General features: G+C 39.7%; 1 protein-coding gene across 1 annotated transcript in view; it reads left to right on the forward strand.

Annotated features, from left to right (window-relative positions):
* Nucleotides 1-26,578, forward strand: part of LOC126870171 (uncharacterized) — a 135,601-nt gene that overhangs the window by 86,199 nt on the left and 22,824 nt on the right. Inside the window, exons 2-5 of the mRNA XM_050627657.1 lie at nucleotides 7,622-7,827; nucleotides 13,693-13,828; nucleotides 14,704-14,837; nucleotides 24,676-24,919. Of these exons, the coding sequence (XP_050483614.1) occupies nucleotides 7,622-7,827; nucleotides 13,693-13,828; nucleotides 14,704-14,837; nucleotides 24,676-24,919 (720 nt within the window). The remainder of the gene's footprint in view (nucleotides 1-7,621; nucleotides 7,828-13,692; nucleotides 13,829-14,703; nucleotides 14,838-24,675; nucleotides 24,920-26,578) is intronic.

Genomic DNA, 26,578 nt, shown 5'->3' on the forward strand with positions numbered 1-26,578 from the left:
TATTTTTGCTGTTCCGTTTCGAATAATATCGATATCTCGACCATAATTAAGCAAATTCGAGACGTTTGCGCCCTGGGATTTATTTTAACGCGATCTTGGGGTAAATAAATTGATACGTGTTTTTAGAAAGTTAGTTAGCAAGAGAGACAAGCAAAGGTTAAAATGTAAAAAATGTTGCGAAGAGAAATTATTTAGATAATTGAATCGATACAGCGTAGGTATCCGTCATAATAGACAATGTGTCAAATGATTGATTTTAGCTTCTACTTTAAAATAACCATTTTAGCAACGAGTCGTGTAGATAACTTTCATGTAAAAAACATACATCACTTGCTAAACCCATGCTACATTGTTAAATCAATGTATCATATGTATCGTAGCAACTAATGAAATAATTGATTTTTTTAAATTAAGGTTATATTTATTACTGTGAAATTAAACAATTGAACAAAGCATGCGATTTTAACGTTAGTAATTAATAATAGTACATTATCTTATTCATTCAGAAAGCGATGAATAATATTTTCCAATTTATCGTCATTGCATCAGGAATGTGTCCATCCTCTGCCTCCAATCACTAATTATCTCGTGCAAATACGTGAAAAGCAAGCGCGTTCGATTTTCACCACAAGCTAACCGAATTCCAGTTAGCATACTGAAACTGGCGGACTAATTTGCACGCTATACGTGAATGTGAATCGATCGAATGCTTGAAATACTTCGATTGTTAGTACGGCTGTCAACATGTGATCCGTCATAGCTTCTTAGATATGTCAATTTGGATCGCTGATAGATACAAATCAAATGCGCGAGACGTGTTCCAGACGTCGTATTACATCGTTGAAAAGCAACCAAAATTTTTCTTATCGCAACTGAGACACATTCGCGCTAATTAAACTCGGCACAAACACGGACATCGGTCAAACTCTTGACGGGGAACTGCGAAAGTTGTCTGAATTTAAAACATATACCAGGAGGAGGAAAGGCTGTGCTGTCTAGTCGACGTGGAAAAATTGTGAAAACGCGTTTCTAAGTTTTTTCGACTCTCCTGAATTTTTCTTTCATACTACATACCAACTGTATACTAACAAACAATACGATATTAGTTACCCTGACAAGGTAAAAAGACGGAAGAATATGCGCAAATATTCCAAGATCCTTCACGCTACGCTACAGAAGAAAGGATTAAGGAGACACGAGGGAGATGATAATTCTTCAGAGTGGAGTTATTGTTCCGTCGTGGCACGTAGAATTGGCAATATCGTTCGGCTCATATCCCACTGGCTGGATGGAGAAATGTAGAAACGGGCTCCCCGTGGGAACGTTCATAGCTGAATAAGTCTGTATCGAAACGAAGGACTAGGTTATCCATCTGTGTGCGTTTAACTGAATTCATAGAAACAGCAGGCGTAAAAACACACACGAGGTCTCTCACGGGGGTGTCGCGCTCGTTTCCCTTTAAAATCGATATTTAACGGGCGACGAAGGGTCTTTTTAACCCGGCACAATGGCCAGAAAGCCGATGGGAATATCGGGGCCGACGATTTTTCGACGACCACGTGAACGTCGAATTATCCGGGAATTAAAAGCTGCTCGCGAAAGCTCCGCCACTCTGCGAAATTTAAAGGCGACTGCTCTCTTTTTCCCCGGGCGGGTCGATTCCCGGAGATTTTCAACTACCAGCTACCGATTTCTGCCTCGAAAAATACTCTCGAAAACTATCAATTTTTATTTCCACTCCGGATGGAGCACTTCCTGTTTATTTATTCGTGCAAAGAAGATTCGCTGCTTGAAATAATAGAAAAACGTTTCGTTTTTTGTTTGAAATTTCGCTTCATATCCTTCGCTGAGAAAATATTCGACAAGGTTTTGGAAACATACAAAAAAAAAAGAAAAAATCGAAATTTTTTTGTAGTCAATTAATTCAAAGTCTACAACTATTCTAAAGAAGCAGGTGAATTCTTTTATATACACGGATGCAGAAAAATGTATAAAACAAATTTCAAAATATATTTTATTCTCTGCCATTCCATCTTTCTTTACAAATCTTTGTCCTTATTTCCAACCACTTTAAATGTACATACAATCTACGCTACTTACCTATCGCGCTCAGTGCACGATTCAATCTGAAACTTCTATTCTCGTCCACGAAGAAGGCAATTTTATGTACAAGCACACGGATAAAACAATAATTAAAACGTCGAGAATGGACGCCTCTGCAGTGATAGTTTGATAATGATAGTTTCGCTTTTGAAGCGTGACCAGGGAGAAAGCTTTCTGAGTTGAAAACTCACCGTAGATTCGTATTCTACGGTCAGATTCTATTTCACGAATTCGATACAAAGGAAAACAGACTACACGAAATGGAACATCTGCGACTAGTCTGGATTCATACTAGGAAAAAATCAATTTCTTTTCTCTCGGTTCATCTACATAGAGAACAAAGCAGCGTGTATTTTTTCTTTTTTTTTTTTTTTCGAACTTTCTTTCACGATGCGCCTCTCTGCACCGAAGGAGAATGATGAAATTAGAAAGGAAACAAACGAATAGGAGGATACGATACGTCTACACCAGTCGACATTCCCTTGAATCGGAAACCGAATAATGCCGTAGTAGACAAATGGCAGGGCAAACAAGAACGCAGTCTCTCGATAAAACCATACGAGAGTGCATGGAAATTCCGAGATATAGGTTTTCAGGAAACGAATGCCAGCTTTAAAATGTTTCTTCGAGGAACAGCGAACAGAAATGGTATATTTAGGAATATCTTTACCTTCGGATTGAGTTCGCGTGCTTCTAGAGTATCGATGGAATGGAATTTATAGTTGTTCGGTGGAAGGCGTTTACGATTGGAAAATAATTTTTTTTCGTGATAGCTTCTTTTTGGAAATAAACGTTCCTCCGATTGTACGATAAGGAAGAGCAACTGACGGTACACCGCACAAGCCGTCAATTATAGCCAATTCCAAGTCCTAAAAATAAAGTCTCATCCGGATATCGAAATGAAAGAAATTATCATTGAACGAAGCAGTCCTCCAAAAACATGAAATTCAGTGTTAAATGTAAGTTACGCAAAGACTTAAAAATACTCAAAGAGAAAGCAAAAGTCAAAGAAGAAATCGGCAGGTACGCAGAAAAATACAAGGAAAGAACGGCAACACATCCAAACCAGCTGGCTACTGAAGCGGGCAAAACTCTCATAAAGAGAAGATTAAAAAGAAAACACCCCACTGACTTCACTAAAGAAATAAAACAGTCAAACTCGAAGATGTTATCCCGCTGGGGGTAGCCATCCACACGTTATTTAGCAATTAAGCTAGAAAAATTTACCAAATGTCCAGCTGGACAAATTGTAAAGTACAAATTAAATAATAATAAAAAAAAATGTAAATTTTGTTCGGATATCAATACGTCTAAACAACGAAACGAAAAGATATTATATTTCCTTTGAAAGCGTTAAGTTATAAATATTAATTTTTTCCGTTAGATAAATTTTTGTAAATGTAAAACAAAGGACAAGATATAAAGGGGTGTTAAGGTAAAGAAAGAATTCGGAAATACAAATCGTTTACTTTATTTTACACACAACAGCTATACATATATCTTACACTCTGAAGACCTCGACAACCTTCTCGCACGCATGCTAGTTCTCAACCGACTCTTCCAGATTCTTCTAACATCTGGCAACAGTCTTTTGTCTCCACTAAGCTACATACTCTGCATACGTCGAGGCTTTTGTCACACACCTTTGTTTTTTTGACTTCCAACTGATTACATTTCCATACAGTCTAATTACATATGCAGAAGTAGATTTCCTATCTAAATGATCTCCTGCCCAATCAGCGTCCATATAACAATCTATCGTTTCACACTTTTCATTCCTTTTATACTGTAACCTTAAATCTCTAGTCCGATACAAATATTTCAATATTCGCAAAGCATATTTAAAATGTGTCTCGCTACAACAATCTTCAAATCTACTTAGATAATTTATACTATAGCTTATATCGGGTCTAGTATTTGTACTAATATACAGCAATGCACCAATTAAATTCCTGTATCCAATGTCCTTTCTATTTATCTCAGCTTTTTTCAACCTTTAAATTTGTCTCCATAGGTGTACAATACAATTTGTTTGCTAATGATTCAATGTATTTTGTTTGGCTTAGTCTCATTTCATTTTTGATATAATCATACTCTATATTTATTCCAAGATATTCTTTTACTTCACCTAAATCCTTCATTTTAAATTTATCTGTTAATAACCTTTTTTTTTATTCTTACTACAGATTAACAAATCATCTACATATATTAGCAAATAAACAACATTTTCTCCCTCTCCATGAGTATATAAGCACAATTCTACATTATTCTTCTTAAAACCCAATCTCGTTACATACCTATCAAAACACTCATACCAATCCCTCGGACTTTCTTTTAACCCATAAATCATTCTTGATAATTTACAAACTCTACTCATTCATTCTACATATCATATTCTTTGCAACATCGCTCTCTTTTCTCTTTTATTTGCAATGTCCTATATATTTTTTTATCTCTTTCTTTTCCTCACTTCGTTCTACTTTTGTTACATTTTTCGCCCTTGCTCCTCGCAGATACTTTACCTTTCCTGCTTCTATCTTCGTCATTACCCTTCTCCAATTTTCTATTCTTTTTCCTCTTCTTATAATTTTCTTCATTCTTACCATCTTCACTATTTTCACAATAAATCGCCTCCTCAAATGTACAAGGAATGTCTCTAGAATAATTTGTGTGAATCTCACTGCTGTTTTCCTTTTCTGATCTTCCTCGTTCCTCTTCGCCTGTCTTTCTCTTTCCCTGTCACGGTCTCTATCTCTTTCACGTTCCCTATCTCTTTCTCTTTCTTTTTTATTCATACCACTACATTCGGCACTGTTTAGTAAGTGCTCCTTCCCTTTCAATATACTTTTCATTTTATATGTTTCGTTGTCTTTGACCGCTATAGCTGAAAGTTTATTGTTTTTATCTATTATTTTCGCAATATTTCCTTTTGAAATAACCATATTATTATTATCCGTTAACTTGCCCAAGCTAATTAAGTTTGCGGACATTTCTTCACATAAAAAACTTTACTCATATTTATTTTATTTCGCTTTCCAAATGCTTCGAAATAGCTTAAGCATTTCCTACTTTTGTTGCCTTTATCGATCTATTATCGCCCAAATATATATTTACCGGTTCTTTAAAGTCGATAGATTTGTCGAAATAATCTATATCGTTAATTATGTGATCGGTACAACCGCTATCTAATAGCCACATAATCTTATTATTACTTATCTCTTTCATCCTGCTGCTGTGTGCTGCGTGCGCTGTTGCCATCCAAGTTCCTGCTCCTGAGTTGCCATACTCACTCGTGTCGGTTGCTGTTTGACGATGGAAGTTTCCACGTCCCATGCTCGTATAGCTTTTGTTTCCTCTTCCTCTACTGCTACCACGTGTTGACCCACGCCAATAACTGTTACTGCTTCCCGCTTGGACGCCATTTTGACACTCTCTTGCAAAATGTCTCACTCTTCCACATTTGAAGCATCCTTCCTTTTTCGCAACAAAGGCATTATATTTCATTTCTCCTCGATTTGATTTATCTTTCCTTTCGGCTATTTCTATCTTATTCCTCACGTACGCTACCGCTTGATTCTCTTCTTTCACTGCGTCTATTATATCCGCTATGTAGCTATACTCTTCAGGTAACGTATTTAGCATGTACTTTAGCTTTTCTCTCTCACTCACTTGTGCGCCGGCACTTTTTAATTCGTTTACTAATTTTTCAAAATCACTAAAAAATGACTCTGAATCACTGTATTTATCGAGACTTATCCTCTCCAATCTCCTTCTGCACACGACCTGTAGTGCTGTCTCTTATGTACATTTCGTCAAACTTTCTCATTATTTCATACGCAGTTTTTCCCTCACTAATACATTCCAATTGTATTGTATTTGATATTGCACTATAAATTATATTTATCGCCTTCAGATCCTTTTTGTCCCAGTCTGGATTGTCTGTTTCGGTCTTCACTCGAGTTATAACAATATCACATTCTTTATACCTCAGAAACATCGTTATTCTTTTCTTCCACATACCGTAATCTTCGCCATCAAATCTCGGTATTATAATTTCCGATCTTTCCATTTTAATTGGTTTTCTATTCTTTACTCAAGCGTTCCTACGTGCTCGAAGTATTTTTAATTAAACTCACTCGAACTAACTCGCAAGACTAAAAACCACGCACTAAATAGCTTGTAAAACTAGTAACCACGCTCTGCTACCATGTTAAGGTAAAGAAAGGATTCGGAAATACAAATCGTTTATTTTATTTTATACACAACAGCTATATATATATCTTACACTCTGAAGACCTCGACAACCTTCTTGCACGCACACTAGTTCTCAACTGACTCTTCTAGATTCTTCTAACATCTGGCAACAGTCTTTTGTCTCCACTAAGCCTGGACGCCCTCTAACGCTTACACAAACATTCACATGTACAGTGTAAATGTATCATCTACCCAACAAGGGGTTAGGTTAGGACCACATTAAATCGGAACAGAGTGCGACGGATGGATAGAGCTGGGAGTAGAAACCGTGGAGTGTTGAGATTAGACGTTTTCCAAGCTACGCGTAATGCCGGAGGGTTGCTTATCCGTTTAAAGAGATACTTGGCGGACTAAATGGACTTTGCTTGCGCGATTAGATTAGCGCTAGAAACGGGACTTAATTGTCGTACGTTCTATATTCTTACCGGGTGGAATAACTAATTAGAACGATAAATAACTGGCTGGATGAAAGCGCCGAGGCTCGCGGAGAACAATGTACCAGTTTACAATGCCTTTTGCTCCCTTTGACATTATAAAAGTTGTAAATTGAAGTGTCAAATTTTGACGTTTATGTAATACATTCCGGCAACGTGTAATCATTTCTCGAAATTACAAGTTCTTTGTTCAATACGAACATAACATGGTCGTGGATAGTTACAATATTTTACGATAAAACACGCGTCATAAAGTGGCGCTTTATACCGTACTATGGTTACACTCCGGGCAGCTAATTACAAAAACGTCCGTAGAACGACGGGTTTTTGTCATTCGACGGTTTTTATCCAGAACTCTCAAGCATTTCACCTCGTATCGCCAATTAAAACGACAAAACGAACGCGTCACAGCGGATGGAAAAATACGCCATATACGAAGGTTATCCGTTTTGCCATTCTAACTGGTAACACAACCCTGCGGCCAGTATTAATCTACGAAACCGATACCCGTTACGCGATATACAAATTTGTAAGTATACGTTACGATATATACGTGTTAGTCGAGTATTTTTTTACATTTTTTGCTCTCCTGATCGAAATGAAATTTTTTTCTTTTTCGATAAAAATGGTCGATCCTCAAAATGATGTATTGGTATTTAAAAAAAAACGTATATATCTACGTGTATACGTTCAGCGATTCGAATAAAATAGGATTGTATTTCACAGCTACTGTTTCTGTTATCAATGTTCTCCCTAAACTTTATAGAAATCACCGTTACGCGATGCAGTCGCATTTTTTTACAAAATTGTGTCGCATTATTTGATTATAGGTGCAACAGGACTGAAAGATCTGACAATCAACGTGCCAGCGGTGGTACGATCGGGCGACACAGTGACACTATCCTGTCATTACGATCTAGAAGGATTGACATTGTACTCCTTGCAATGGTACTTTGAGGATACGGAGTTCTATCGGTACCTGCCAGAAGGAGATCCTCCGTGCAAAACCTTTAACATCGATGGAATGCACGTGAATGTGAGTGTTCTTTTCTCGTCTTCTAATTTAACTAACTTTTAGATTAGATTATTACGTTCTATGCATTTTGGTTTTAAACTTTCTACAAATGTATAAACATCCATAATCTATTTGTAACGTACGGGGAGCTCAGTTGAAAAAATGTGTTCAAGTATACAGGTTCTTTTCTTTATTTTTCCACAAATGACGTAAATACAAATATCGATACGTGAAACCCAGATTTACAAGTGTTTTAATGTTTGAAAACACCGTATCGTAGCAGTTGAAGGGATAAAACGAAATTCATCGGGAAAGAAACATATGTACGTTATGCAAAAACGACAAGCTTGGTATTTTTGTTTCTTCAATTGCTACAGTGCAGGCGTGTCTGATGAAATCAGCATTTTATTTAGAAAAATGTTGTCCATGTAGTAATATGTAAATAATCCACAAATCCGAAATCTCTTCAGCAATAAGAATGAAATTATTTCAGCAACTAACAGATGTCTCGGTAGGCTATTTAAATCCTATCGACTTGTATGAAACAGAGAGCCAGAGATGAAAGCTAGCGCAGATATATGGGCGTTATGTTTGTGCAAGAGGGTGGACATAGTTTTTCCGTCGATACGAAACGTTGTTAATTAATTGGGAACAGTGTCTTTCCGGAGGCGGAAGCCAAAAACGCGGCTTGTTGCGCCCGAATCCGTCAACTAATGCGCGCAATTAAACTCTTAACGAGCACTTCGATAAAACTTTATGACGAAAAATCTCATGAAGTTCGTGCTATCCCTTTGGTTAGATTTCGCGTTACTTTACCTACAGACCCGTCTGAGGAAATAGTATCCTATCGATGATTCAACTTTTAAATATCCACGTACCTAATTTATTGTAAAACATTTGATGATAATAATCCACGAGAAAGCAACTTTGGCTAATCTTTAAAAGAGAAAAGAAAAAGTGAAAAGGATAGTCTCTTCGGCAAACAAATCTGGTGATTTCAAGATTGCAAATGATTTCTCGCCAAGAATTCGTCCCAAATATATCAGAATTTTAGGAGAATCACCAATTTTTCTTGTTGCTTTGCATTTATATCAACAGCAGTATATGGCAGAAAAATATTCCGTTTTTCCTTTTGGAAGAAAAAATTCCATGATGATCGTTTCGTTCAGCTGATGCATTTTCGCTGCAGGTTGACGTGTTCGAAGAGGAAACAGCGGCAAAAGCTGCGAACTTCTTTTGCAAGCCGATACAAGCACGTACTAGCGACGTCCATTTATCAGTCTACCGGCTGTATTTCGAAAGCAAGTGAAGATAAGACCGAATAGCGGCCCGATTTTTCCGCCTTCGAGTGAAGCATCCTGTTTTTCCCCTCATCGACTGTACCGCCTGCTTCCCGCGATATCGTCGCGCTTTTCAAACTTTCTAACTGCGTTTTCTGCGGAAATTTTGCAACCCTCCCGAGAGTTGCCGTGTAACGAGCAAGTGTTCGAGGGATATGCGAGTTTTTAGAGGTTTCGAATGGTATAAGGGTTGTGTTTGTCAAGAGTGTGTTGTCGAGAGTGTTCGTAACTTGTCTATTTTTTTTTCTTTTTCTTTTCACAGGAAATATTCGAAGATTATATTTGAAGCATAATTATATCTCAAGATAGGCTGTTTAAATTCATTTAAGGGAAAGGAATATTAGAAATCAAATTCAGTTCCAAATTTGAAATTCGATCATTTGCCTCGCGAAGTTTAAGCTCGTATTCTCAACTATTTCGCGATAGAAGCTTCCTCACTGTCTCGCTATTTCGATCAACCACAGGATCAAAATCAATCAGAACTGACCTTTCTCCGACAATCTCTCGATTCGTGAGAAATATTTAAATGGAGGCGCGAGTGGAAAGAAAATTACTGTGATGAAAAAAAGGACGTCGGGGCGTGGAGTTGGAGGCGAGTAAAACAAGAAAGTCGGCCGACCTGGGATGAAATCCACTTGAATGGGGATTCCAAAGGGTCGTGTCGCGGTCGTAGCTCGCGCTATAAATCAGCCCTATCGATTTCTTTCGTCCGGTCTACGGTTCGGTTTCGCACTTACGCGCTCCCCCAGGGGTTGGCAAAAAGTTTCACGTCGATGTGACGCGCGCCACTTTTATCGGATCCACCTGATGTCACCATCCTCGCCAGAGTAAACTAGTCAGGCTTGTTCATTTTATCTTACAAAGGATTGCCAGCACTTTTAGAACTTTGTGATCCCGCCGCTTTTCGTTAGATCGAAAAACAGTAGAGCGCTTAAACAGCGTTCTTACGCCTGTGAAAATTGCGATGCTAAATATTCGATCTGTATTCTAATACGAATTTTTATATTAAAAACGCACGAATGCAGGATGGATAATTTGTATCGAATAATTTTCTAAATATTTCATCGTATATCATTTCGAGTATCTCTGTTTCTCCCGTGTTTTCTCTCCATTGTATTTTGTTCTCATTTCCATTTCTCATAGTTGTACGTTGTACGTCGTCGCTTAACGTTTTATACTTTACAAACTGATATTAGCAACGGCGATTTAAAAAACACAAAATGGATAGAAACGATATACAAAGTAAACACGAAAAGGATACGAGTACGTTAAAGCGGCGCGTTTAGATTCCATTTTCACGCTGTACCCAGCCAGCACCACGTTGCCCAAACATAGTATCGTCAATCGAAATTCGTTCGAAACATTTTCGAGGCAATAAAGAGGCAAACGCGACGCGTTTCGGCTCTATTTGCCCTCGAGATCATGCGAAAATGACAGCTTTCAGATAAAATTCTATCTAACACCTAATTCTAACCGTAAGAAATTCTATCTAATGCGCGATTCTAATCTTCTGTAAAAGCTATATTTAATATGTAATTCTAATCTAAGAAAGTTCTATCCAATATATAATTCGAGCCGCAAAGTAACCAATTAGTCACGTGAAACTAAAATGAATTGTAAATATTAAACAAACCATCTTAAAAAGCCTTGGTAATTTATTTAGGTCTGAAGTTTTTCTTAAGGAAAGCAAAGAGAGTCTGTAAACTACTTTTTAGTTGAATCGATAGGTTGGCTGCTATTTGCGAACGATGGCAAATGGATGCCGACAAGATAGAAGAGTTTCGAAACCAAGGCAATCGATTCGATTCCACTTCGACTCGGTAGCGAGACATTGGAAAACAAATTTTTCATTCGCGCGATGCATACAGCTGGCCGATAGGTATCTTTAATAAAATTTCCACACTCGTTTCCGAGGTGCTGTTCCGCTGACAACGCCGTTTTGTAGAGTCGTCGATAGCTAAAAAGGCCGAGACGGTGCATTAGTTCCAAGAAGATACGACTGGTATCGACATTTGTTAAGATACAAAGACTTCGTATTCGTCCTAATTATCGTTTCAATTCAGCTTTTATCAATCGTTTCTTTCTCAAAATAATTAGGTTGTCCGAAAAGTTTCCTTCGTTTTATAAGGAAATAATAGACGCACAATGTTTTTTGTTTTATATTAGTTTATTGAATTATGCACGAACATAATAATAGAAATAGAACGAAATGGATCATACTTAATTCAATAAAATAATATAAAACAAAAATTGTTGTTCATCTATTATCACCTTATGAAACGAAAGAAACTTTTCGAACAACCTAATATCAAGGAAATCCATAGAATTCTCCTCATATACAATGTAAAAAGAACAGAATTTTAATAACGTGACAGTAAAATGTAGCGAAACGAAGAACCGCGAAAGCTTAACAAAATATTTGTCTCTAATGGATTAGTATTACCAATATTACTATTTAGATCGTTTTATCTACAACCACTATCGATTATCTGCAGCGGGATTATCAGAACCAACAGCCTGTTCTTCCTCGAAACGACAAACCACCGCGATAACACTGTCTTCCTACGAAACCTGATTTATTCCTCCAATACAGCAAACAAATGGTAAAAGATCGGCTAGCGACAAGGATTCATAGAAGCAGCACGCGTATGAATAGCCTGTACGAGGTAGAGAATGGTTCGAAAAACAAGGTGGCGTATCGACGACACGAGACTTCAGTCGTTCGTAAATCTTCGTGGAAAGCTATCGGTTCCTCGTGATGGGCTATACCATGAAATAAAAATAACCATAGCTCATCTAATATTTAAAATAATTGTATGAAAAGGAAATCCGAATATTCGAAGATTATTTGATCAGAACTGTCTTGATTCGTCTCGTATCAAATGACTCTCGTCTTCTGACGAAAATACAAAAATATCGATCTTTCGATATTTCGAAAGAACAACGAGAATCCATCGATGAAACGTCTTTCTACGATCTGCGGACGTTTCTTTCGTCGGTCCGCCGATTCCATCAGAAGCGGAGGAAATGGTGAAAAGAGCTTGTTTCCGTATCCGGTGTAGTTTGTAAAGCAGGCAGAGGGAACCATCGCGATGCATATAAATGATTGCAACGACGAGGGGTCGGTCGAGGGGGTAGAATATAGTCCGATCGAGATTTAGACGTGGGGAGAGGGTTAGATGGAAGGTCGATAGTCGCGTGGAATACAAAGTAATTCTGGGGGGAGGGGGGGGGGAGGGAATCGAGCTGGAAAGTAAAACGAGCGAAGCGAGCGGAGAAGATAGGAGAAAAGAGATTCGGGAAATTATACGCGTTTCCGTTCGAAATTTATACAAAAGAGACAGAGTGAATAAGGTTCGTTTATAAAGTTGCTGAGAGATTGTTATCAATGTTGGAAATCCGTAGGTGGGTGCCCTGAAATTTAAAAGAGTCTCTTGTTTTATTTTTGTAACGTGGAATGATTGTCAGGGAGTAATCTGTTGGGAAACTACGGTGAATAGATGGTACTACGTATATTCTTTTTTTTCTCCGTAAACAAATGCAGAAAGTAATCACCATGATATCGTCTTGTTATTATTATTTTTCCATCTATGCAATTCATTTCTTCTATTGTATTTCCTGTAATTAAGTACTATTTATCCTGTCAATGGAAAGGAACACAGTCTGTTGTTTCGTTGTTCGATCACAGAAATATCAATTTATCGTAACAACTGTCCGAAGAATTACGAATGGCTGTAAACGAACTGTAAGCTGTATCGACGATCTTCAAATTCGTAGGCTGCTCCATCAAGCAGCGGCAGTCCATTTTTCTTGCAGGAAACTGATTTTCGAAAAGTTAAATAGAATGGCAGATAGTTCGCGAGAGATACGAACGTTCGAAAGAAATTAATCGAATCCGTGGAAGCGAGTGGAGCATTTTCCGGCGAGCCGATAGAAGAATACATTTTAGTCGGGCATCAATCCTGTAACCGAGAGTCGAGTCAACTTCCTGGCGGAACGATATCACCCGAAACGAAAAGAAGAAGAAGGAGGTGCAGAGAAAGTTCCTGGTAGTTCCTTCGACGCTATCAGATTTCGAGCGGCTCGATCGCCTGTAAAAGTATCCTCGTGGTGGTTTCAAGCGAAGCAGCTCGTCTCCTCGACCTCTTCCTTCCGAATGGAAGCATCGTTCACCAAAGCATCGATGGTTTCCGGTCCCGCGACTTTAACACACGGTAGACGGAAACCGCGAGTCGAAATAAAACTTCGATCGACGTTTTCGGTCTTGGCGAGTTTCAGAAGAAATTTAGGAAATTTTTCTGAACGTAGTTTTGTATAATGATATTGTTAGGAAAGTTAGAATGACAAGTTTCTATTTAGTTAAACAATTTTAAACGATACCGTCTGCGCAAAAGACGAGGAAAATCAATTTCATATTCTCTGGCTGATAGACAATTGTCCAGCTTCAAGGACAGTCTCTAAGAACGATCCTAATCGTTTATCTATGATAACAGCACTGATTCTAATATTCGTTATCAACGATGTTCGATCTGGATTTATTTTACAGGTTTCCAAATCGAACTCGAACGACGTAACATTAGTTAACGTGTCGAGGAACCTGACGGGGTTGTACAAGTGCGAGGTGTCTGCTGGAAGCCCTTCGTACCACACGTTGATCAACAGGGCCAGAATGGAAGTAGTAGGTGAGTAGTGGTCGGCCTGGACTCGGTTCAGAATTAAAAAGTTTCACCGAGTAGACAAATCCTTCTGGTTGCTGAATCGCGCGAGCGCCATCCCGTAATGCGGCGCACGTGCGCCCCTACGTGACACCCATTTTCATGTTGGATTCGACGGCTCGCGGAAGACTTCCAACAGGAACGCGACTCGGCCCTCAACTACTACCGGAAGAACTCTCTTTCTCCTCGTCCCTTTTCCAGAATAGAAATTCGAACATTGATGCCGCTTTAATTATCCACGGGCTGAGAAACTGGTTCCATTGTATCGAAGGATTGAACGGTTTGCAATTGAGAAACGTGAAGTAGTTATGAGTAATGGAATAGTTTTAAACTGGATTATTGTTAGATTCTGTAATTTGTACGAATTGTTGTTAGTATCTATCGACTGTGCGTCGGAGGATCACGAAACATAAATTTTGAACTCGAGTCAACTCTATCGAGATTTGAAAAGTCAGATTGATTAAATGTATCACGAATACGTAAATTTCTATTGCAAGTTGATCAAGTCTATCGAAACAAGAAACTGAACATTACAAATTAATTAAATCAAATTTTGCTTGACTTTTTAAAAATGGAATATAATGAAATATATATATATATAACATAAATTATATATAAATTATATATAATATATATAACAACAATAAATACTCTATCCGACTCCAAAAATAATATATATATATATATATATATATATTTACAACCAAGAAAGATCTGCCAAAACACTCGCAACCCCTTCCAGCTCACTCTTCGCATCGACGCCTCGACGTGTAGAGCTGGCTTTACGCCAGGCGTCGAGTTAGCAGTCGCGTGTGCTAAACAACGTAATTATTATGCCTTAGACGCGCCGAAAACGGACCCGACGATCGGTATCGAGAAAGAAAGGATCGCAGTGGGTGAGCTGCTGCGGGCGAACTGCACCACAGGCAACTCGAGGCCCGCCTCCGCCATTACGTGGAAGCTGAACAAGGATATCGTAAGTATATCGTCGGAGTTCTCTCACGCCTTATTCCAAGCCGCTATATATGTATGTCCTCGAGCCGTAGCTACGTGACCTTACTGGATGATTAAAGTTCCACAAGGAACACCCTCGCTTCGACTTCCATCTCGCCAACCTCTAACCCCTCGTTCCGTTACGTTCCATTTACCTTTTCACCCCGTTCGCCGTTCAGGTAAGCTCGTTGACACGAGGTGTTTCTCGCTGTAGGAATAATTTCAGAGGGAAAGGCGAAGAAGGGTGATTCGAGGGATGTGAAGGAAGGTGAATGAATTTAAGGAAGTGCTTGAGGAGATTGAGGGTGCGGAGTGAAGAAGATTTTGTATTCGGAAGACGTTTCTTCCGGGAGAAATATATGAATTGTATTAGTCGATAGATTTTTCGATCTAAAAATATCTCACGAGTGTCGTGTATATATCCTGATAATAAATATAAGAGTATCGTGCAACTATCTCGGATATTGCAAAGAAAAAAATATTCCAGAATTCATCTTAAACATTTTAAACACGAGGATATGTCAAATAAGTAACAACTAATTCGTCTGATCGTGTTTCGTTATTAACTAGCGTATCACGAATTTAAATACAGAAATATTCCACAATTACCCTGAACATTCTAAACATTCTATCCGCAATTCTATTCCACGTATTCTGTTCCTTAAAAAAAAGAAAAAAAGAAAATGCCAATCCATTTGGTGGCGCTTCGTTATTACCTCGTACCTATTTCGTACTAAAAACACGCGTGCACACAAATTTTCTCCAGGCCAGGAATTAATCAAAAACGTACCTCGCCAAGGTAACCAGAACAAAAACGATGACCGTGGGTGGGGCGAGACAAAAATAGCCATTGGTTTTTGCGGTGACCCGTGATATGTCAAGGGGGTACAATAATAGCGGGGCGCGATTATTTCGAGTGAATTATTAATGTTGCCGGATATTAGGCCGGCGAAGAGCGGCCGACACAAGCAAACACATATTCGGGCCCATTGTGACGGATTAATTAATTAGAGCAATTTGATGTTCCGCTTATAATTCGTAATTAATTTCCCAGCACGCGAACGAATTATTTGGCCGTGTACGCGGCGCGTGTAAACAAGAGTGAACATAAATGATCGAGCCACGGTTCAACGGCTCGTATCCAGCAAACGGCAATTATTTCGTCGAAAAACAGAATAACGATCGATCCTGTCCGTTTCATCGTGCGATCGATCTTTTTCTTTGGATATTCCTTGAAAATAGATCAATTTCGCGAGATACTCCCGAGAAACGCTCGGAGAATCCTTGATTCTGCGGTGAATCTCGTCGCAGAAAAATCCAATGTTAAGGAGGACACGATGAAATATGCCTCGCCCGATTTTTCGAAAGACTCCAGGGTAGAGAGGCGAAGAAGCGATGAGATAACGTTGAGAATTCGCGTGGATGAAGATGACAGGTTCTTGGAATATGGCGGTTGTGTATTGTGTCGAATGCTCGATGATAGAGGAATTGTAGAATGATTCGAGGGCTAGAGGGAAGAGTAGTGATACTTCAAAATTGATGGACCATTCTACAATGATGGAGTTTCCCCTGCAACCGACGGTGTTTCGAGCACTTGAGAGTAAAGGGTCTGAAGAGTAAATTTACTTAAGATTAATCGTTCACTCTGCGAATGTTTGTAATAATAGAATGAAAATATACCCTTTATAATAGATAATTTACGATAAATCGAACTCGTCGATCGACCGAAAATGATAAATTTTGGGATCGAATGGACTAAAGAGTTAGATGATTTCATTTCGAAGACACAACAAGTTGAATGAGTTTCAACGTGGTAGAGTATTCACTTAGAGAGTCAAAAAGACGAGCATAAATCAGATGAAGGCACACCGACGCGATAACCAATGGAAGGTCTGACGACAAACTAATGAATGCCGTTTTCCCTGTTACACTCTTATATGCTCCTCGAATAACCCCATCCAGGACTTTAATCGACGTCATTTGTCTTTCTAAGAATTTTCCCAGCACAAATCTTAAAGAACGTCGTGGAAGAAGATTCGAAGCCGGAATTTGATACCTGAAATCCAATTTGGTGGAGATATCGGTTCGAGAAGTGATCAAACGGGGCGAAAGTGGCCAATCTTTTAAACGGGAAATAATTTGTCTCGACGAAATCTCAGATTGCTCTTATTTATTACGAAACAGCCACTATAAATGTAAAATAGGCGTGGACGACTTTTTACACGTCTATAACAGATTAGATAGAATCAAATTGCTTCTACTACAAGTTTAGTTGTTTGTAATGGATTAGATCGAATTAGATTGTTCTGGTTGAAAACAAATGAAATTAAAGTAAAATAGCGTTACGCGTACATCATGAGGTAAATAACCATCGCTATAGAGAGAAAAATAGAGATAAAGGGTCACAGAAAATTTGAAAAAATACGAGAAGCAAAGATACTCTCACTGTCGCCATCGGAAATATCAGACTAAAAATTAATTTCAAAGAACGATTCCACGTGGCAAAATAAAGAAACAAAACTAACATTAAACGACAGAAAATACCTATTAGCTTTTATATCACGATTCATCCAAAAAAACTGTAGAAAATGGGACAAGAGAAAGAAGACAACGGGCGGAAGTGGCCGTAACATCCCGTGTTCTCGATCGAAAACATATAACTCATCGGGGGTCATCGTGATCGATTAAACGCGTCGAGCCACGATGGTGCCTGCGATTTAACGGAATAATTTGGTTGATTTAACAAATACCGCGGAATAACGATTTATTTGCATACGAGGCATCGCGAGCCACCGGTTATCCACCCTCCCCTGTTCGTCGCTCCACCCTCACGCCGATTGCCCGGATATGTATCTCGATGGATCTCGATAAATTTAATTCCCGTCGCTATGCTGTACACCCGTGCTACCGCACGAAAGCTCGGCGCTGAAATGTGAAATGACCAGGTAGTTACAGTCGGCCCCAGTGTTGATTGAAAAACAAAACTGGATCGAAGGCGTCGAAGATGGACGGAAATTGAATAGAACCGTGCCGACGTAACGCGATCGATCGGAACAAATGGCGCGTATGCCTCGCAGAATATAAAGGAACCAACCAATTTCTTTGATTTTCAAGCGGTGATTTTAAAGAAGAGGACGTTCAAAATAAAATCGCGTTCAAATTGTTTTCGATTTTAGGAAAGCAAAAACAAAAAAAAATGGCAAATAGAAATGCCTTGAAACATTAAAATATTTTACTACGCGTTGCCATAAACGCTTGGAAATGTTTATGTAAATATTTCAAGAATAAAAATCGAAATATTTGATTTATTACGCGTATGTTTCATAAAAGCTTGGATATATCTTTCAATTTTTGAAATAAAAGAATATATTCGTAACACTTTTTCACCGAACCTACCAATTTTTAACGAAACAGTGCGTAGAACAGAACAACTATGAATATATTTCTTGGATCCTATTAAACAAAGTAAAAACAGTATCAAACAAGTTTCAGCGAATGTTCCAGAACAAATGTTGAAAAAATCTCTTTGAGAACACTTACGGGAACGTAAAAATGTTATTGGCGAGGAAGGATGTACATTTGTCGGAGGAAAACAAGGATAAAGCAGAGAGGAACGTGTTTAACAGCGTTCGAGTTCTAAGAAAAGTTGGCGATCGAAGCTCTCGAGGATCCCTCAGGGCTCTGCCCGAGGCTTAAATGGACCGCGATGTCGCGAGGAAAAGGATGCCGAAGTTATTTGCTCGACTTTAGTCGTTAGTCAGACTACTGTTCTTCAGACAGCGCGAATGTTTCCTGTTGTTCGGATTCTGCTCGCTTAATGCTTAACTCTTAACGTTCTGCGTTATTCGGTGAATTACTAACGCTAAAATGTATCGCTATATCAGATAAACATAGATAATATACATTCGTTACAAGAGATATCGACACGCCGTTGTATTTATTATATAGTTTACGTACCGATTAATTGTGTCCGAGTACATTAAATCTCGTGTTATTTAACGATACTATCGTATGACTACAAAAATTTGATATCATCAAAGTGAAATATGTAAAATTTGATAAAAGGACGCTTCATTGAAAAATAGAGGTATCTGTCAATACTTTTTGCAACCATTATAAATAAATCTTCCATTTCCATTTTTTTTTCATGCAAATCCATATTTTATAATATAGCGATCCATAGTTGCACTGTTAACAAATCAGTGAGCGTATCGGCTCCTAATATCTCAGTCAGTGGCGCTCTTCGATCTCGTACCTGGTGCTGTTTCAACGCGTCGATAGCCCCCGGTCCACCGGTCCGAGATTTATTTGACGAAATAATTTTCCCGGTCTCGACGGGTTCGGGAAATAAATTTGGCCGCTTTATGGGATCGGATCGGTTATAATTAACGCGTGGCGACGAGAGCTGAAAGCGGCTGGCGATTTAGTTTCTCGCCGAACGAAAACGGGCCGAGAGACGATGGTGAAACAGAGTGGAAGGATGAATGGCCAGAGGGGAAAGGGAGAGGTCTCTAAGCGCGACTGAAAATTCGCGTGTCCAGCCCGTAACAATAGCCGCTGCGAAAATGCAGCAGGCACCAGCAATTTCGCCCTGCCATTTTTGGCTTTTACCTGCGCTAGTGAACGTTGACACGCGTGTCACAAGAACCAAGCTACCCGTACCCTCGACCTCTTCTTCCTTTTTCTTCCTTCTGATCCATTGTCGGCAACTTTCTTCTCACATCATCGTAGACCCTCGCCTTGTTTCTGCACTTCGTTTTACGAACAGTCTCACGGTGAGTCGTTTAAGATTTGGTCGAACAAATTATTCAGAAAATGTGGCAAAATTTAATACAAAATGTAATTGAGACAATGGAATATCAGATTGAACAATTGATATCAAATCTTAAATAAAGGATCTATAAAGAAAGATCTTGTTTAAAATTCTTCCGTTTAAAATTTACTCAAAAACAAAGTCTACATGCTGTATAAGAAACTACGCCGTATTACGACCAAGGGAGAAAATTCCGGCAAAGCATAGCGATATTTCTTGCCAATGGTATACCGTGCACGAAACATGATCGTATCTAGTTTGTCTAGCTAAATGGTGAAATTGAAAGAACAGAGAATATCCCTCCGGCGAGAAAGCGAAGTGTTAACTCGGTTCACCCATCGAAGGAGCGGAGTTTCAAGACGAAGGATTTATTCCAGCGAGCCTCGCGGGACGATGCAACTTTTAATACGATCTAGAGTTTTAAGTCTTCTCGAGCGAACTGTAAGCAGATATCTCGCGAGAAATATCGACGGAGGTAGCCTGGAGAAGTTGTTAAACGCGCGTCAGCTCATGCGGAAAAACGACGGCTGAGAAAGGGATGGAAACAGGTAGAAGTCTTGGGTCGTTCAAAGATCAAAATAGAAGCTGGGTTCATTGAGAAAATGCAGGTTTTTCAACCGGTGGTTTGCTCAACGATACCGGTCACCGAAATAGGAAATCGTTTCCATCTCTCCGTCACACAAAATATACAAATTGTTTCCGAAATCGTGGTACAAGCGGTGGGATGATGATTCTACGAGCAAAAATAAGTCGACAAATAAAGAATAATATTTTTTCGACGTTTGGAACTTCGTTTTCGAGAAAAACGAGTTCGAAGATCCGCCAGGTGCGCGTGTACTAATTGTAAGTTTCGAGGTATCGGACTTTTCTTTCTGCTCGTGCTGACAATAATTTAATTGGAGAGCAGAGGCTATGTATGCTGCAACATTCTGGGCAACATTCTGAACACTTGTTACGTTAATAAAATCATTCTTAGAAGGCAATACTCTCATCCTTATTTACGAAAGCATTCGAAATGCGAAAATTGCGGAAATAAGATAACAGTAACGTGGTAGAAAGCAAATCGTGATACCGTTCGTGTTTACAGATATTAACACGAGGAGAGAGAGAACTTATTTTTACATGTAGAATTATCACCTGATCGCTTGTTGCACAATTTCAGAGACATCCTGTATACGTATGTATAGATACTTCGCAACGTCGTGCGTGTATAGCGTCGCAAAAATGTACGCGTTCGCAGGTGTGCATCCACGAATACACAAGCTGACTCCGGCAATATTGGAAGTTAAAAGCTTTCGCAGACTGCGAGAGTAGTGTTCGATGAAACTTAATTGCATCCCCCCTGCTCGAAGTTCTTATTGGTTGCGCAGCTTCCTCTTTTCTGTAGTGGATTGAAGTGGTCTACTTGTCCTGTCGTTTTACATAATGATTCTTTGGAATATCGGTGGTTAATCGAGCTTCGCGATATTCTTGAGCGCCAAAGATTATACTTAGCTTAATAATATAAGAAGCAGAATATTTTATTGGCCGCAGGTACGAAGCAAATCTACTTCGATGAAAACTAGCGAAAAACTGTAAAAAAGCATAGAAGAAACGCAACCATCCAATCTTGAAAATACAGTTCGACGTCCGTTAACCCGGTTTCCACTTGGGTAACTGGAAAACTCGGATGGCACAGGAACCCTCTCGTCACCATTCGTCCTCGAAAATTGCAACGCACCCGGAGATCACGGCAATGACAGTCGCGCGAAGGGTTGGATGACGCGTTTATCGGTTTTCTGTCCGTCGTCTACCGGAAAGAAGCCTCTAACGAGCGACGTTTCTGGCGTTCCCGATTCGCGCGACGGTCTCCGACAAATCCGTGACACGGACACCACGATAATACATTTTCGATGGTTAGGCCCCAGGGAAACGGCCTTGTTGCATCCACGCGTACACACTCGTCCCGTATCCCGAATTTGTAACTTTAAGGGAATTTCGTTGGGGTCTTTGTCCGAAAGCTGAGATTTGTCGCAGAAAATTCGTCGATGCTTCGCGTGGCTAAGCGGAAGAAGCGGCGGCGAGAAAATACGACCAAGTACTGGATTCCGGATCGGTGGAAAGAGCGCCCTCCTGGCAGAGGATCAAGTACCCACTTGGTGACTCCGGTCTCGAGTGTTTGTTTCAAAGCGGGTTTTGATTGAGCAAAAATAGCGTTGAATGAAATACGCACCATCGTTCAAAACTATTCGTACGCTTGTTTGCTATTGACAGGGTGTGATTTAATTCCGCGATTACGAACGAAAGCATCGATGGTGATTTTAGTATTTGTGATCTAGTTGGCCTAGGATTCAAATAAACGAAGATATTCTTCGCTGTATTGTTCGAGGGACTAGTTTGAGCAACGAAAGAAAATTTCTCGTTGTTTCGTGCATGAATTTACGTATGGTTGGAATTCAGCTTAGTACGTACCTTATACAAACTGATCGATTTCATCGACGCTGATTGTTCGACTCCTGAGAAATTAATTCGAAAGTGATCGATCACGTATGTGGATGTTAAAATTGAGAAATAGCGTAGAAGTTCTCTGTATACTTTGCAGGTACTGTTTTCTGCAGTTAGTATTTTCCCCTTAAGAAACACGATCTTTGTTCGTAATAATAATCGAACTTCTCAATCAAAGATGAAAGGGAATTCGTCGACGCTTCATAATTATCCTGTATTCATTTGGAAATACTAATCATCAAATGGAACAAGAGCTATCAACTCGCGGAAAGAACGCGACCTACATTCTGCCTAGAAGATCTGTGCTAGGAATTTTGTACGAAGCGGTATGGTTGCGCTGACGCAGACAAGATAAACGACAGTGGCAGGGAATTCTGAGAAAACGATAAAACTCGGCGAATTTACAACGACGCGGAATTCCGCCAGGAAGACTCGAAACGCTCATAAAGTTTTCGCAATATGACGAATCACAGAAAATCGTATTTTCAACGAGAAGATATCGTGATGACAGTCGGAGAAGAAGTATAGGGAATACCGAGGGGTATCTGCGCTTCATCAGCTAGGGCCGATAAATCTCGAACGATCGTCGATATCTGACTGACGAAGTTTCCACGTTGGGATATCCGGTTAATTATATTTCACCACTGCGAAATTAATGAGAGGTGTCGCGTGATCAAAGTATTCTCGAGAGATCACCGGCTCGTGATTACGTTCCATTTCCTGCCGGGAAAATCACTGTCTCAAGGATAGGGTTGGATTAGAAGCTACAACGCTATTGCAGTCGATAGGGTTGGATCAGAGGCTGCAATGTGGTAGCAGTTGATCGGATATCGTGACTCAAAACAAAATTTGACGTGGTGACTCGACAGCTTTTGATCGTTGGTCGATCGTCATTCAGGACACTTAAGACGGGACAGTTTAAAATTTGTTCTACGACTGCTACCTATCTTCGTCCGAACTTCAACCCCATAAATTGTCTGAGAAGGTCGTATCCACTATACCAGAATTTGCCATCTTCCCAAACGAGCAACTTCCATCGCCATTAACCATCGCGTGTCAACGTTGCATTGAGGAACACGCCCGATCTGAATAAAAATCAGGAACGACGGCATACGTTCTCGTTCAGCGAGAATTCTGTGTGACGTCGATATCGTTGGCGAGAGAAGTCGCAATATCACGGGATAAGACGATAAGGCGAAGAGAGAGAGAGAGAGAGAGAGAGAGAGAGAGAGAGAGACAGAGACAGACAGAGGAGGAGTAGAAACGACGATACGCGACAAGGCACAAGCTTTATGCATTATGTTTTATGAACAGAGACCGCGTAGTCTCGCGTCATCGCGAGCCCGCGAACTTAATGCACAGCCCCTCGTTTGTTCCCCGAAGTAATAACTCCGAGCGACTCTCATGTCGCGTCTTCTCTGTTTCTTTAGCCTTTCTTCTTTCGTCTCTGAAGAAAACCGGGAAGAAGTAAAGCGAAGGAGGAAGAACAAGATGGGAAAATGAAAAGAGAAAGGTTCGAAGCCGTTTCTTCCCGCCGTTCATTTACCTTAAGAGCAACGAAACTGCGTAATATCTTTAGAAGCAACGAATTCATTTCTGAGAGAGACGTAGCAGAAGAATCTGTGGAGACGCCGTCTTCGATGGCAAGCAGGAAATTGGATTGACTAGCGAATCTCTGATAGGCGATCGATAATTATTTGTCCAGGAAAACGTTAAGAGGTCTGGGGAATAACGTAATAACTGCGTAGTAACGGTTTGAACGGTGTATCGCTCGATGGACGATGTTTCGTGCTTTGGGAAGTGAGATTAGATTAGGTTCATCGAGTCGTCTTAAGAAAGATGTCAGAAGAAAAGTGTTAGTTGCAGTTGTCGACGCGGAATGTGCATACACGACAATCTGCAGGATAGAGATTTTTCTAATTGAAGTTTTTGGTAGTTGCGAAGAGTATTTTATTTATTCAATGCCTTAAATAAGACAACACGGCACATTTTCCCGGCACAAAATCATCGTCGCATATTCAACGATAGGCAGTCTTCTCGCAGTGGCATAATAATTTATGCTTTATACATAAAAGTATATACAAGTACATACAACGTCGAGCTTCAGAATTAATCTGTTTCATTCTCTAGCTGCTAAATATTTATTTGACGTGTACACTTGCTTTAGTGCATTGTTAACGGACTAACATTCCCTGCCTCGGCGAGTATAGCGAAACTAATTTTCTAATTAAATCCTGCCTAACCGTTAGCGGCAAATGAAAAATACAAACCCTCGTTTCTTCCGTAGACAACAGAAAGCACAAAATTAAAAAAAGAAAGTAGAAGGAAACGATCTCGTCGTTGAAATCACCGAAGCTTGCCATGTTTTTTTGTAATAGATATCGAGATGATCGATGGTCTTCAAATAAAATTAAATATCCTGCGAATGATTATGATCATCTTTATTCCAAACTACTATGATCATTTATAATCCAAAGATATGAACCGAGAATTAAACTTTTTCCTTGTTTGAACTTCTTTGCAGATCACGAACAGCAGTATGACGTATAGAACCAGATACTTGGTCATTCCACAGGACGACGATTCACAAGTATCGAAATCGACCATAGACTTCAAGGTGACAAACGACATGTTTCGTAATGGACGATTGGTATTGCGCTGCACCGCCTCCATCGCGGACGTCTACCAGAAGTCGGCTGACATCGAAATCAGCGAGGACGCACCACGCATCGCCTCGATCACCGGCGAGTCACCACCACGTGGACATCGTAAGTAAATGCTACAATTGTAACGATAATATAATGATAATTGCAAGGTGGAGTATGATATCCGAAAAAGATGGAATAATTCATTTATAACAAATTCCCCAACAAATTGACCAAAAGATGCAAGTATTCTGGACATCTTTCGAATAGCTGCACTTTATTGCGAGGAAAATTCCACGATAGGGGATTGAGGGGCAGTAAAAGGCGGGAGAATTATCAGAAATGGGATCGAGTTTAATCAAGGCGTTATTCAATCGCGCGCCATTTATCGCTCGGCTGGATCTAAATTGTCCTAGCTGGTAATTGAAATCGTCAATACAAAGAGGTGGCAAGATAACTGCAAGCTGAACTTTCCCTGTGTGACGAAAGAGGATAGGAAGGTCACCGAGAGAAACTGTACGCCAGGCAATCGGTATCGATTCTATATTCTCGTTTATACGTCGCGAAGAACAGCGATGTAGCCGCGGTGAAATTTTCAAATCGGGTCGAATCGGACAAAAGCGGAGGCGTCTTCCAGCGTCCGGACTCGATCGACCAGATCGACCAGATCGACGTTGTTAATTGCGTCGTTCCGATGTAACGAGGCGAATACGAATCGCGCGGATTTTATCTTTCTTCCAGCTCACTGACCTCCCGATTTTAGGGGCGTAATCCACGACGAACATGCAGGAAGGGGTTGTTACCGGTCTAACTGAATGCACCGAGATTTTCAAGAAATCTTGTCAAGGAAGATTGGGGAAAGTAGAGAAGGAACGAGAAGGTAGATCGTCTATGGATTGCAGGTATTTTAATACGGCCTTGGAGTTTCTCTTCTATGGTACAGAATTTTTCATTCGATTCATCGATTAGTACTTACTGTCGAAAGAAATCCATTCGTTGCCTAATAACAATAATTTTGATTTGCCAAAAATTAAGAGTGATTTGTAATAAAACATAAATATACGTATTTGAGGATCATTAGGGGGAAATGGTGGAAGAGAGAATTTATTCCAAGTTGGAGGGAACACGTGTCCACGTCTGTCCGCGCGTGTTAACAATGATAAACTGGGTCTGATCGAGGAGAGCAAAGCGTTATCAATCACACTCCATTACGACTCGCTACAGCTAAGCACTTTTATCGCAATCCGTCCTCGACTAGAGTTACGTTCTGAAACGAGCTGAGAAGATTCAATAAATCCTCGAGTCCTCGTAATTTCCTTATTGCATCGCTCTCGATAAATCGTTCAAGCCGCTATCTCTAAAAAGCCCAGTAAGCTTCGTCTCAATTTACCGTTGCATTTTCGTCAACTTTCTTTTCGTTTCGTTATCATACACTTTTACAAAATATTCGCAACAGTGAAATTGTTTTGAGCGATAAAGAACCAATCGGTTAACCGTTGGACGGCGAACACCGAGCCAAATCTGGTTCATGCAAATATTTCACGTTTATTATTTTCTATGTTACGTTTACGTATTATTATATTATCCGACCGAATTATTGTACATAATCTGCTCTCCAGCCGGTTTCTCGTTTAATGTCTATAGAATAAAATATTCCACGCTCGTGGCAACAATGATCCAACTTTCATTGCAAGAGGATTAATTTTGTGAAAATGATTAAACGTGAAAAAAATTTACACGCAGCAACGAATAAAAATATCGCCGCAAAGCGGATTTTGCTCG

This window comes from Bombus huntii, chromosome 10 (assembly GCF_024542735.1).
Source record: "Bombus huntii isolate Logan2020A chromosome 10, iyBomHunt1.1, whole genome shotgun sequence".
Classification (NCBI taxonomy): domain Eukaryota; kingdom Metazoa; phylum Arthropoda; class Insecta; order Hymenoptera; family Apidae; genus Bombus; species Bombus huntii.